This window comes from Podarcis pityusensis, assembly GCF_964106645.2.
Source record: "Podarcis pityusensis genome assembly, chromosome: 4".
In the NCBI taxonomy this organism is placed as follows: Eukaryota; Metazoa; Chordata; class Lepidosauria; order Squamata; family Lacertidae; genus Podarcis; species Podarcis pityusensis.
The window spans coordinates 25,744,318-25,759,191 of NC_138027.1; the positions used below are offsets into that span (position 1 = coordinate 25,744,318).

General features: G+C 46.2%; 1 protein-coding gene across 1 annotated transcript; it reads left to right on the forward strand.

The window, feature by feature from the left end:
- Positions 1-9,942: 9,942 nt before the first annotated feature.
- On the forward strand, positions 9,943-14,656 carry RASL11A (RAS like family 11 member A; the record flags this gene model as incomplete). The annotated part of the gene is made up of 4 exons (XM_081004204.1): positions 9,943-10,294; positions 11,465-11,521; positions 12,283-12,362; positions 13,694-14,656. The coding sequence occupies 4 exons, from the start codon at positions 9,943-9,945 to the stop codon at positions 14,144-14,146; spliced, it is 942 nt and encodes a 313-aa protein (XP_080860330.1). The 3' UTR covers positions 14,147-14,656.
- Positions 14,657-14,874: the final 218 nt, after the last annotated feature.

A 14,874-nucleotide genomic window follows, 5' to 3' on the forward strand; every position in this document is an offset into this window, starting at 1 on the left:
GTTCTTATAAATTAAGTGCTGTTCATTACATTGATTGTGCTTTCCTCTTGTCCTTGATGGCTTAGTACAATTATGCTTTCTGTAGCTACAGGAGTAATGTTCCAAAAATACACCAACACTTGGTGATTCAACTACAGTTGGGCTGAAGTTGCTGAACTGAGTAGCCTCTCAAAAAGGAATCCAGTCTCCAGTGAAGTTTTTTGTCCTTTATTGTCTCAGGATAAGGGATGACAGCATCCCTTATTTCCCTTCCTCTACCCCCTTTCCAGTACATTTGCCTCTTGCCCCCACCAAGACTAGGGGATCAACTTAGTGTGAGATTATAAACCCATGTTGATCTTTAAATATGATTAATTCTGCATTTTAGCCTTGTCACCCTGCTGCGTGGCTTCCTTCTACAGAAAACATCTGTGGGGAATAGTGAGAAAAGAGTGATCTGGGAGATAAAAAATGGGATGAATGGGCTGGTATGTCAACAGAAAACACTGGTTCTGGTAAAACATCCTAGAAATTGGTTTTTTTATGGGTTCTACACCACGAGTACTGTGATGTCAGACATCGGATCTCTGCTGACAAAACACAGATCTGGTGCCTTCCAAAAAGAACCGCAGCATGCATTCTTGGGGGCCCTTTTAATTTTTACCAAGGATTCCCTTAAAACCACCATCAGATTATAGGTTAAGGGTGAAGGTCTGTAGCTCAGTGACAGGGTATTTGATTACATGCTGGATGTTCCAGATTCAATTCTTGTCATGTCCAGGTAGGGCTGGGAGATTTCCTACCTGAAACTGAAGAACCTCCATCTGTCTGAGCTAGATGGACCAATGGCCTGACTATAAGTCAGCTTCCTATGTGTTATTTTCTGACATTCTACATAGAAAGCATAATATCCATCCTCAGAACAAGTTGTGCCAGAAAGCACCATGTCTTTACCCTTGGCTGTACATTCTACCAACAGATTTTGGAGCAGCACATTTTTCAATCTTCTAAAGATGTCACCTTTTTATACTATTTAAGTCTTGATCTGTGTCTTAGTTTCTTTCTCTGGCTTATCCCCCTATGTTCTCTTCATTAGCATCCTTTTTCAAGTATTTCCATTTCTGAATCTTCTGCGGTCCTTCTCCTTGTTTGCTGCTATTCCATCTTCTGTCTCATCCAGTCTTAGCTCTGTATCCTCACCCCCACACCTGTCATTCAACGTATACCTGGCCAGCTCATTCTTGATGGGTCAAAATACATTGAAAGAGTCAAAGCCACTTCAGACCATGTGGTGTATGTTTCAGGAGTGCCATACAAATGTGCACTTTTACAGAGAGCTGCAGAAAGCAAAAGATGGGGGTCAGAAATAGGTTACATTATTAAAAGCAGCAGCTTTTGACTGGAAACCTATCAAGGTTTTTCTCTCTTTTTATCAAATAAAAATGTAGGTGGGCAAAACAAGCTTCCTATTTAGCTATGTGGTTTCATTGTTGAAATGAACTGAATAGAAAAAGTGACTGTACTATTCTATGGGACAAACAATGATGAGAGCGTGATTCAGTCGGGTTCAGAGTTGCCCACTACAAAACATTACGAGTAGCACATGCTTCTCCACTGTCCCAGGTGTGGGATCTCCATTTTGCACATGTGAAAAGGGTTAAAGGACATGCAAGCAAGTCCCCTTTGTTCCAAGCTCAGATGAGGCATTATTGCATCTGAATACCAGTTGCTGGAGGCTAGAGTGCTGCTGTGGCTGGGTCCACAGGCTTCCAGCTGGCCACTGTGAGAACAGGATGCTGGACCAGGGTAAATGGCCTGATCCAGGAGGATCTTTTGTCCTTTTCTCATAATACTGGAACTCAGGGCAATGAGTGAAGGCAAAAAAAATTAAGTAACTTAAAACTATCATCATTGTTCATCATTTTTAATTTGTATACCATCTATCTTACAATACCCAAGGTGGTTTACAAGCTGAGGAAACAAGGAATGTACACCTTATAACAATCTAATCCAATACAAAAATGTGATAATAAAACATAACTTTAAGCAAACTACATCAAACATTCAGCAATAGTATAGAATAATAATACCAGCATATAAAAATTTAGCAGAAATTCACTCTTTAACAATTACAATAATTTCTAAACTACAATCAATAAAACAATGGCAAGCCACAGTGCATAAAACAATACAATACAAATTGAGAAGCAGAGGCTAGAGGGTGGAGCAAGGCAGGTGGAAGAAGGCCTTGCCTGATGAAGTCTCTCCCCTCACAGTTCTTCCTCCAGGACCACTGAGCCTAGGGCTTGCCGATTGGAAGGTCGGCAGTTTGAATCCCCACAACAGGGTGAGCTCCCATTGCTCAGTCCCTGCTCCTGCCAACCTAGCAGTTTGAAAGCACGTCAGAGTGCAAATAGATAAATAGGTACCACTCTGGTGGGAAGGTAAACGGTGTTTCCATGCACTGCTCTGGTTTTGCCAGAAGCGGCTTAGTCATGCTGGCCACATGACCTGGAAAAACTGTCTGTGGAGAAACATTGGCTTCCTCGGCCAGTAAAGCGAGATGAGCGCGACTGGACTTAACTGTCGGGGGTCCTTTACCTTTTTAGGGCCAGAGGCTGGGGCAAGGCAGGTGGAAGAAGGCCTTGCCTGATGAAGTCTCTCCCCTCACCTATGAATCTGTGTGTAAACAGCTCAGGACTGCAATACCTCAAGGACCGCCTCTCCCCACATAAACCAACCTGGACTCTGTTCCTCACCTGAGGCCCTTCTTTGTGTGTCTCCTCCCCGAGAGGTCCGAAGGGTGGCAATCCAAGAGTAGGCTTTTTCTGCCGCGGCTCCCTGTTTGTGGAATGCTCTCCCCAGGGAGGTTTGTCAGGCGCCTTCATTATATATATTTTAGGCACCGGGTGAAAACATTCCTCCTCAACCAAGCCACTGGCTGATTAACACCCTGCAGCCTTTTAAATGCGCTGGGGTGTGTGTGTATTTTGTTTTACCATTTGTTTGTGTTTTTACCTTGTGTTTTTACCTTGCGAACTGCCCTAAGATCTTGGGATGAAGGGCGGTATACAAATCTTAATAATAATAATAATAATAATAATAATAATAATAATGGATGCCCACTTGAATGGCTTTAAAAGAGGATTAGACAGTCTTATTTTCACAGTGGCCAATGGCAACTAGACATGATCGCTCTGTTTTCTCTTTTTGGTGATGTGCAATGGGCTACCCTTTATCCCTCCCCCTGCAGCAGCAGCAGCAGCCCAATGTATTTCTATGCCAGCAGACTTGACTTTTTTGCTGGGTGCAAGAGAGACATCAGCCTCTCAAGTTGCCTGCATGGAGTTCCTGTCCACCCACAGCTTCCAGAGTAGTTCATTAATATAAGGCTGCTTTAAACCATATGCTGATAATTGGGTTATTCTGATACTTTATTTAAAACATTTCCATACCCGCCATTCAACTGAAAATGTCTAGGGAGCAGTTTACAACCATCAGAAAATTGTTTGTTAGCTATGTATTTGGACACTTCTTAGGATATCCACCATCGAAAAGACAGAGCAAGTTAAATAATAATGAACTGACAAAATGTAAAATGACTGTGGTTCTACAGGCAGGGAGCCTCAACCCTTTTGCCATTTGCTTTACTAGTCCCTTCAAGCAGCAACTTGTATTTCCTTTCTGCTCACTGAGAAGAGTTAATACAGGCACAAGAGGATGCTGGCTGTACGCAGAGAAGGAAAACACAAACACTCACATCTGTTTTCAAGCCTGCACCTATGAGCCATATTTGCACAGCTCAAGAGGATGCAGGAGAGGGGATGGGTGGTAATTTCGAATCTGTTGTCAGCAGATTGTTCGAGGAAATGACAATAGGCAATATTCCAGCTTTTGTGTGTAGCCTTGAATCAATAAATCCTGCACTCAGGTGTTGCCACTTGAAGAAAGGAGGAGACAGAAAAACAGCCTCTCAATTCATATTTGTTACCTTTCCCCATGCAAGTGCAATAAACAAGTTTATATGAGCAGTATAAAGGAAAGCAGACTTCTCTGCTCTCGTATGGGGCATGGCTCCTAATTGTCCCTTTGCTGGTCAACCTCCCATTGCTTGGGAAAGTGTCACACCTCAGTAGCGGAGCATTTGTTGTGCAAGAAGAAGGCCTCATATTCAATCTCTGGCATCCCCAGGGAGGGCTTGAGAGAGGATCCTGCCTGAAACCCTGGGGAACTGCTGCCAGTCAGTGTGGCGATACTGAGGCAGAGGGGCCAACGCACCTGGTTCAGTATAAGGCAACTTCCTGTGTTCCTAAAGGAAATGCATTTTTGGGGTCAGTACATTGCAGAGCTCTAATGCAAGGTGTTGTGGCCCTCCTGGATTCTTCAGTCCATACTGTGGTAAGCACAGGTAGATTCAAAAGTCAGCCTAGTTGGGCATCTGCTAGAGGCCTACACTCCAACAGAGCCACTTACAAGAATACCCAGAATTCCTCTGCTGCAGTGACGTGGGAAACTTCCGGGGTGGGGCAGCTACAGAAACTGTCTTGCCCAAGAGTATTCCAATAATAATCTCCCGTTTGGATTACTGCAATGCGCTCTATATGGGGCTACCTTTGAAGGTGGCTCGGAAACTACAACTAACCCGGAATGCGGTTGCCAGACTGGTGACTAGGAACGGCTGCCAGAACCACATAACACCAGTCCTGAAATACCTACGTTGGCTCCCAGTACATTTCCAAGCACAATTCAAAGGGTTGGTGTTGACTTTTAAAGTCCTAAATGGCTTCGGCCCCATATACCTGAAGGATACATGTCCACCCCCATCATCCAGCTCAGACACTGAGGTCCAGCGCCGAGGGCCTTCTGGCAGTTCCCTCATGGCCAAAAGTGAAGTTACAGGGAACCAGGCAGAGGGCCTTCTCAGTAATCGTGCTCACCCTGTGGAACGCCCTCCTGTCAGATGTCAAGGAAATGAACAACTATCTGACTTTTAGAAGACATCTGAAGGCTGCTCTGGATAAGGAAGTTTTTAATGTTTGATGTCTTACTGTGTTTTAATTTGTTGGAAGCTGCCTAGAGTGGCGGGGACAACCCAATCAGATGGGCAGCATATAAATATAAATTATTGCAGGGGAAGTCCCTAACTCACTGAGGTTCTGAGACCCACTGGCTGCCGTCACCTGGTTGAGCCAGTCAAAGCCATTCCCGGGATATGGCTGCTGTCACATGCTGACAGCTTCTAGGAACCACAGGCAAGGAAAGGAGGGAGTCTGGCCCAATGCTAGGCAGGAGCACTACATACTGCAACATTTTCTTGCAGGTTCCCTTTTTGAATCATCCAAGTACACAACCTTTTGCCACATTTTGGGAACTGCTCTGAACTGGCAATGACATGCCCTGTATTGCTGGTCTGCTTGCGGTGCATTCAAACCCATGAAATTGAATTCACACTGGAAGGGAACAATTCAGAGTGCCAGCTAATAAACCATCTCAGAATGCGCCTATATTAGCTGCGATGTTTCATGTGGCTCCACATAATGGTGCCTCTCATCTCTCTTATATGTGAGGGTGTTTCTTTTTCTTACAGATTTCAGCCAAACAGCTATGAAGCGCATCCCTCTAGAGGACTAAAACGGGAGCTCATTTCTTTTAGTGTGTCAGTAGTTTTATTTTATTTTTACACAGGGGAGAAAAATATGTTCAACAATTTTACTGCTCCTTCCAAAGCTAGCTTAAAAAGTAGATTAGTAGTGCAGTGTAATATTTTTTGCAATGTGGGTTTACTGCAGTTACAAAAGCAATATTGCACTCTTTCCTTTCCTTTTTTACTCATTTCACAACATGACTGAGAAATTCAAATTTTAATGACATTGTTTATGAGCAAACCGGAGAGGCACATGAGACACAACAAACGCGCATAACACTGTTACCAGAGATAAAAATCTGGAAGAGGAGAATAACAAAAGCTTGTCCCAGAGGCTGGTATAGTTTAAACTCTTCTCAGTAAAATCACACAAGTCTAGCTAGATATGCCAGGGGAGCCAACATTGTGATACCCAGAAGTATTTAGACTACAGTTCCTATCAACCCAACTAGAAGCAATCAATGTGAAGCTCTCTAGTGTTCCCCAATCCAGTTGTTTTCAGACTACAATTCCCATCATCACTGACCACTGGCCCTGCTTACTAGGAATGATGGGAATTGTAGTCCAAAAACAGCTAGAGACCCAAGTTTGGGAAGCACTGGCTTTGATCATTATTGGATTGGGTCATTTTTAGCTTGCGTACCCTATGGTCCTCTCACCCACCACTGCCCCCACTCGGGTCCTGAGTTTGAGCCCCACGTTGGTCAAAATATTACTGTGTGGCAGGGGGTTGTACTAAATGACACTCAAGAGTCCTTTCCAACTCTACAGCGCTTGGGGCAGGGACTGGGAGTAAGCTGAGGGAAGGGGGCTGTGGGCTGGTTCTCCCAGCTCCCTATCCCTGTCGCCTCGCTCTCCCCATAGCTGCTCTCAGTAACACTCAGTGAAGCAGCTTTACTTTTGCAGTTAGGAAGTACATATAGCGTCTCCGCTTATCGCAACAAAGGTGAAAGGCTGCCACCTCACATCTTTGGAAGCGGTGCTTTGAAATCCCTCACGTCCTGAACTCCTTTGGTCTGAAGGAGTCGGTTTCCCGCTTAGGATAAGAAATGGTTCTGAGGAACAGAAATGGTTCTGAGGAACAGACCCTTACCAAGCTCCCTACATCCGACTACATGGCAGCTGCAGGCCCACACAATACACTTAAAGCACATTCCAAGCACAGGACTCCTTCACCCCAAAGAATTCTGGGAAGTGTAGCTTGCTAAGGTTGTTGGGAACTGTAGCTCTGTAGCAGACAGTCCTATCCTATGCCACACCAGATGCATGCCTACTATGGAAGCTATAGGAACCTTTCCTCCCCAATAAAATGTTTTAGTAACTTTTTAGCATTCTTCCACAGAACGCCTCCTGTCCTTACAGACCAATCCTTTCGCCCCATCTGTTTTGTCACGCAGTTGTCACATAGGCTTTGTATAAATATATCTTTAAACAACTGTGCACACCCATCTGATATCCCTGAATTGATTCGGAGAGCATCTGCACTGCATCATTGACAGTATGCCTTTGAATAGCAGTGGCTGGGTGTCGCAAGTGACTAGCGCTATCGCTAGTCAAGCCCTGCTTCGGGGCTTCCCACAGACACCTGGCTGGTCGATATGAGAGCAGGGTGTTGCAACGAATGAGCCTTTGGTGTGATCCAGAAGGACTTGTAATCTGGTGAACTGGGTTCGCTTCCCCACTCCTCCACATGCAGCTGCTGGGTGACCTTGGGCTAGTCACACTTCTCTGAAGTCTCTCAGCCTCACTCACCTCACAGGGTGTTTGTTGTGGGGGAAGAAGGGAAAGGAGAATGTTAGCCGCTTTGAGACTCCTTAGGGTAGTGATAAAGCGGGATATCAAATCCAAACTCTTTTTCTTCTTCTGCACTTATGAGTTCATGGCTGCTTTGCGCTAGAAAACTGCTCTCGCGTGTGGTCTGCATCTATTCTTCTGAGAGAATAGTTTCACTGGCATGAAAACAGAATCGCTGCAATTTTAATTTTCATACAATAGAAGCTACTATAAGCAGGCTTCTGTTGCCAGACGCCCTGATTGGATCATGGTTTCCTGATTATGTAAAAAGACGCTTAAAGGACACAAACATGATGTGTGTTTGTGACAGCCGCACTTCACACATGTTGCAGGTAACATTGCTTCCCATGACAGCTGTACACAGAGGGGCAGCCGGGTCCTGTGCAGAATTACTTAGGGTGTGTTCACATGGCTCCCTTACAAGTGCAGTGAAATTGTTTTTCCAGCATGTTTCACGGCTCCTTCCCTCCCTAGCTGTTCATGTCAGCGCAGCTTCATTCATTTCTGTTTGTATTCACACCAGTGGGCACTGGTAACATGGCTGGCATCCGTCTGTCTCGGGAGACAATGGAAGAGTGTTCCTTCATGGGTGGAGACAAACCATTGGCGAGTTACAGCACACTGCTGTGGCTGTACAGACCGATACAGGAAAGACATATTTTGTTGCAGCTGGAGCAAAGGAAGGCGTCCAGTTATTCCGATGCAGGTGTACCTTGGCGTTTCTTCTCTTCACCTTTTGCAAAGGTGTTCACATATGGCTCGAGACGAATTAGGAGCAGCTTAAGGACTCCGATTGGTGTGAAACCAGTTTGAGAAACAACGCATCAAAACAATAGGCTTTTGTAACAAAGCACAGGGCACATATGCATAACAGGGATTTAAAAACACAGCACTGGAAACACGGTGAGTGCGCAATGAACGGGGAACACAGCCTGTGATGTAAATCCAACTGTATTTAATTACGTGCACTTTTCTAAAATAATTTTTATATTGGCAAAGAAGTACAAAGGATAGGTTTCTAAAAATGGCATGACTGGAAGGATAATACTGAAGATGTATTGAGGTGTACAGGTACATCATCCTAAGCATACCTGATACATGATAGCCATACAATGGGAGGGGGGAACAACTTCTGATAAAAGATGGAGGGGTCATGCTAAGGAAATGCTCTTAAGAAGCATGGGATGAGCATAGCTCAGTCGGTACAGCATGAAACTCATAATCTCAGGGTTGTGGGTCTGGGCCCCATGGTGAGCAAAACGGGGGTTGGTCTAGATAACCCATCATGGTTCCTTCAAACTCTGCACTTCTAAGCTTCTGTGATTCTAAATATGTATAACCAATGAACAAGCAAATCAAGGTGAAGCCAGGATGAATCCCCATTGTCTTAGATCCCCCTGCCCAGCAAGCAAATCAGACTAAATGTTCAGTAAAGACCAGACATGGTCTAACCTCCAGCTAAGTTCCACGTGAACAAATCAGGACACATGCCCAATAAAAGTGTCACCTGGAGGAGCTTGAAGACTTCTTTGATAATGTCGTGATGCCCCATAAAATGTAAGTGAACAAAGCATAGCAATTCCACACAAAACAGGTCATAGGTGGAGGCAGCCCCAGGTGAGCTGAATCCATAGGATGTAGTGAGGCTTAGTAAACTTGCAAAGGCACATGAGAGCTAGTGCATAGGACTGCACTACACTTGTATTTCTTAACCAATTTTAAAAACCAATTCAAGCTCTTGTATTCATCAGTTCAAAAATAAAGTGTAGAAATGGGTGGGATAAAAAGAAGCACCATATTTTAATATAGTGACCAGCATCTTGCTTTACAGAGGGCAGTCCTATATTTGAAGGGCTGTCCAGTCTGGTTAAAAGATAAAGGACCCTCAGTTTAGACAACAGAGGCCATCAATAGTCAGCACCGACCTGGACTAAAACTGAGCAGGTGTACAGCACACCTGACCGCAGCGAAACTGCAGTGTGAAATGTACTGTATTTCTTGTTAAACCGCAGCCATGATTTCTAAATTCTATCTACATCACCTAACGCAAATGTTGCACAAACCTGGGTCATCTTCTATCCTCCCTTTTTTGGAGATGCGTTTCCTTTACCTTTTTTGTTGGCTTTGCCTTACTGGGTCACCCTCTGCCTTTTGGCAGTCTGTGCGTGCCATAGGATCAGACTCCTAGAGACCAAGGTCCCCTCCAGTAAAATACTGGAAACCCCACCTCTCCACATTTTATTCACGTAGGCACTCCCGGTGCGTGCGGAGCGTTGGGGGGGAGCTCCCATTCACTCACGCCCATCCAAGCCGCAAGCCAGCATCCAGCCGCGGCTCTCCAATAAAGCGCGCCCCGACACAAAGCTCCCTCGTTTCGCTGCCGCCGAAAACCTTGGAGCGCCACTGGAACCTGCATTGGATCCGCGGGCATCTCCCACTGTCTGCGCTGGGCGGGGCTCGGCGCGGTGCGCGCACAGCTCCCGGCCCTCGTGCGCACGCAGCGCCGGCCCTTCCCCGGCCCATAGATGGAGGCGAAGGGGCGGAGACAGCTCCCGCCCGCCCGCCGCCCGGCGCGCTTTAAAGGCTCGGCGGCTGCGATCCGGAGCAGAGTCTGGAGCCGGGAGCCTGGCGCGCTGTCCTTCCTCGCCTCGCCTCCAGCTGCCCTCTGGAAAGGTCGCCTCGCCGCCGCCGCTAACTGCGCCCCTCCGGATTCGCCTTCGCCTCGCCGGGCGCGGGAGGAAGGGGAGCCTATCTCCATGCGGCTGTCCGTCATGTCTCACAACTACCTTTTAGCTCCGATCCAGGAGTGCCCCTCCGACTACCTGGTCAAGGACGTGAAGCTGGCTGTGCTGGGAACGGGGAGCGTGGGGAAAAGCGGTAAGCGCCAAGGTCACCGCCGTGTTCGCGGAGGGGCTGCTGCAAAGCTGGATGGAGCCGAGGCGGGCGGGCGGGCGGGCGCGTGTTTTGAATGCAAAAGGTCCCGTTTGCCCAACCCTTGTAATCATAGAATTGTAGAGGTGGAAGGGACCCCAAGAGTCATCGAGTCGAACCCCCTGCAATGCAGTAATCTCAATTCCTGGTCAGTGTGGCCACTCTGGAGCTAGATGCAGCCTTGGTTTGATGTGCCTATAAGGCAGCTGCCAGATGCTGGTGGACTAACTCAGTCTCTCTCTCCCCACCCCGCAACCCGATGCCCTACAGATTTTGTGAGCTACAGCCCCCTTCATCCCTGACCATTAGCCGTGCTGATGGGAGTTGCCCTACACAACATCTGCATTGGCTGCCCTTGTGCAGGCAATAGTAAGCGGCAGGGGCGTAGCTAGCTGCTCCGGCACCTGGAGCGGTGGGGGCAGGATGAGGCACCCAGGGGGGTGGCGTGGTGAGCTGCCCATGGAGTTTGCCTGGCGGGCGCAAGCCCCACGCTGCTGTTTTGGGCAGCGCGGGGCCCATCACTCCCAGGAGAGATTCATAGCTCGGGCATGCTGCTGGCCAGGCCCTGCGGTAAGTGCCACCCCCCGTGGTGTGCCATTTTGTCACCCCCTCAGGGATGACACCCGGGGCGGACCACACCCCCCCCCCCCGTAAGCGGAAAGGATAATTTTCCTGGCTTGTTGCAAGGCAGCCACCTCTGTTCCCAAAGCCATCCACGTTTCAGCCCTCTTGTCTCCCAGAATGAATGAATGAATGAATGGCATCTGGGGGAATGCTCTCCTAAAGCCACGGAGGCATGTACGTGCAGATCCTCTCCTGACACAAAGAAGCTGCGAACATATTCAGGGAAGAGAGTCGCTTTCGAAGCAGACTCTACACGCCTGTTGCTTTATAGGCGGGAGATGCCTGCGCTGGCAAGCAGGCGTCGTAGCTAAGGAGACCACACTCATTTTGCTGAATGCTTTGTGTGGCTGTGTTTGCTTGTAGCAGGACATCATCGCAGCCCCCACCTTTTTTTGCAAATGCTATTTTTATCAAAGGGATGTGTGTCATTTGATGCGTCTTCCTTTGCCACCTGTCACCACTAGTAACCCAACAACTCTCGTTTCTTTTCAGCTATGATTGTACGGTACCTAACCAGGAGGTTTATTGGAGACTATGAACCCAACACAGGTGAGCTTCTCTCTTTCATAGAATCTCTCTGTGAATCTGGGTCTGGTGCTTGTGGGGACCATGCACATATAGCCTTGTTTTGCTCCTCTGGAATGGTTCTGTTCCAGGGAAGTCTGGGAAATGGATCTGTTTACGCTTCCCATAACACCATCCAGCCCTTCTCCTGTGCTTCTGTGCTTGCCCAACAGGGAGGAGGGGACAGGGAAGAAGCAGTGTTGTGGGTTGTTTTTAATATAATTTTGCAGACCCTAGGTCTAGTGTGGTTAGACCAAGACTAGAACTGGAGAGATCCAGGTTCTGATTTCAACTCTGCCATGAAGCTTCCTGGATGACCTTAGGCAAATCACTATTTGTCAGCCTAGCCTCCCTCGCAGGGTTGTTGTGAGGATAAAATGGGGGAGGGGAATGAAGCACCTTGAGCTCATTGGAGGGCGAGAGATATAATAAATAAACACTAACAAATGAATAGAATCACACCTTTCCGCCAAAGAGCCCAGGAAAGTGTATGTTAGTTTTTATCTTCGCAGCATCATAAAAAGGTAAATTAGGCTGTGAAAATGTGAATGGCTCTTGGTCACCCAGTGAGGTGCCTGGCTAAGCCTCCCCAATTCTCTGACCACACCGGTTCCTTTTATTTACACTACACCCCCATGGAGAAAGAATGTGTTTAACATCAGTTCCCCTGCTTCCTTATAATATACCTCCTACCTCTAAATAAAGTGCCACAGTTTTTAAATGAGCTTCCGTTTTTCTTTCTCCAGGCAATCTCTATTCAAGGCTCGTTCACGTTGAAGGTGACCAGATTTTCTTGCAAATCCAAGACACGCCAGGATGTATTGAGGTACGGGAACAATCCTAAATATGTCCATTCTGTCGGCCTTTTGAGGTTTGATTCATTCCATCAGTAGATGTGAATGTTGCTGAGAAAATTCCCATTGATAGGAGTAGGCTGCTATCTTTCACGTTCATTGATGCAATCTGCACATTAATGCAAATGATGTTCTGTGACTGAAGTCCAATGGTTAAAGGGTTGGAGGAAATAAATGGAAAAGATTTGCTGCATAGAATGTGGAATTGCTCGGCAATTGTCTGTGTCCACAATCAGCAAGTAACTTGTAGGCATTTCAGAAGACCCACTGTATTTTCAAGAGGGCTTAATTCAAGCCAGCATTTTTCAACAGTTGTAGAGAAGATCCCAGGTTCAATTCCTGGCATCTCCAGGTACTGCTGCCAGTCAGTGTAGACAGTACTAAGCTAGATTCACCAATAGTCTGACTGCATAAGGCAGCTTCCTATTACAGTGGTACCTTGGGTTAAGTACTTAATTCGTTCTGGAGGTCCGTACTTAACCTGAAACTGTTCTTAACCTGAAGCACCACACCACTTTAGCTAATGGGGCCTCCTGCTGCCGGAGCATGATTTCTGTTCTCATCCTGAAGCAAAGTTCTTAACCTGAAGCACTATTTCTGGGTTAGCGGAGTCTGTAACCTGAAGCGTATGTAACCCAAGGTACCACTGTACTGCAGTCTTAGAAATAATGCTCTCGTAGGCTGTTTAGAAAGTGGTGTGACTTTTGCTACGTTTCATGCAGAAACTAAAAGCTCTTCAAAGCTCTTTGTTTCTGCATGATACAGTAGAGTCGTACATCTTGCTGGTTGGGGGTCAAAAGCCACCACAGATGAAGACCTACACATTGCCTTTGGCAATCCCTTCTAGATTCAGATGCAAAAGCATCAACGGTCAGGCTGGTATCTGATGAGTCTCTAAAGCTGTTGCACACAGCCATTCCACATGTGAGAAGCACACATGGCACAGTTAACATGTGCCACTGTCATGCAACCTTTGTGAGCTTGTGAACTGGCTATTGGCTAAGACAGCCTCCCCCAACCTGGTGCCCTCCAGACACTTTGGACTACAATTCCCATCAGCCTTGATTGTTGACCACACTGGCTGAGGCGGATGGTATTTGTAGTCCAAAACATCTGGTGGACATCAAGTTGGGAACAGCTGTGCCAGCAACAGATTTCAAGCTGGATTTTCTCTTTCCAAAGCAACCAGCCCGTCTTGAAGCAAACCTCTTCTTATTTGGAAAGGCATTTGATATAGTGGCTGTTGAAAAGTTTCCCACTTGTATCTCATTTATTTAAATCTATGTGCTCTTTTTCTTTCCAGGTGCAAGAAGATGTTGCACAGATGTTGGATTCGCTCTCCAGGTGCCTGAAGTGGGCAGACGGTGTTGTCTTAGTCTATTCCATTACAGACTACCGTAGTTACCAGTCCATCCGTCCCCTTTATCAACACATCCGGAAGATCCGTCCAGATTCTAAAGTCCCTGTTGTCATCGTAGGCAACAAAGGCGACTTAGCTCACTCCAGACAGGTGGCAGCCAGTGATGGCCTGCAGCTGGCCAATGAACTGGGCAGTGTGTTTCTAGAAATCTCCACCAGCGATAGCTGCCAAGGTGTATGTGATGTATTTGAGTATCTTTGTAAAGAAGTGAGTAAGTTGCACAGCTGTGGCAGCGGAGACAAAAGGCGGTCGTCCCTCATTTCTCGACCCAAATCACCTAACATGCAAGATCTCAAGCGACGTTTCAAACAGGCTTTATCATACAAAGTCAAGTGAGCATCAACCTTGACGTCAGCCCCCGCTGAACAGACTGTTTTATAAAACATACATTTATAAGAATAATTTATTTTTGTACTGATTATGTTTGTTCGTGCATTTGCAAGTATGCAGCTTCCTTGCATTACTTTTGTATTAATTGACTCTGCAACCCCACAACTGAGTGCTGAATTGCAACAGAATGAAACTGAAAGAGACAGTGCCAATATGCCTATCCCTCTGTTTGATAGTGACCTGCTCTTTAAACTTAGGGCAAGCAAAGTTGAAAGTATTTGGATTTCATGTTTATCAGACTTTGTTAGTCTGAACTTGGCTTAAATGAGAGTATTTCCATTTTACCGGATGGTGGCTAGGGTTGCTCATCTCTCTTTGAGCCTATTCAAATACAGATTTAAATCCCCCTCTTAAAAAAAGAAAAAAGAACTTACAGACTGGTGTTTCATTCTGTATGTAAACACGGGGAAAGAATTACAGCTGATTTTGTAAAATGCTGCAAGCAACTGAATTATACAATTGCAAAATAAAACTATTTAAATAAAATAATTAAATATCACTTTTTTATGTGTGGACCCCTCCCCTTCATTTTCCAGAAACCCTTGTTATATTGGCATATTGAAATCAGGCCGGATATAGGCCAAGCTCCATAGAACTACGTAACAAATTCCACTAGCCAAATGAAGGTACTTTAAATTCTTGAATAGCAGTCTCTAATACCGTCTAGGTATTAA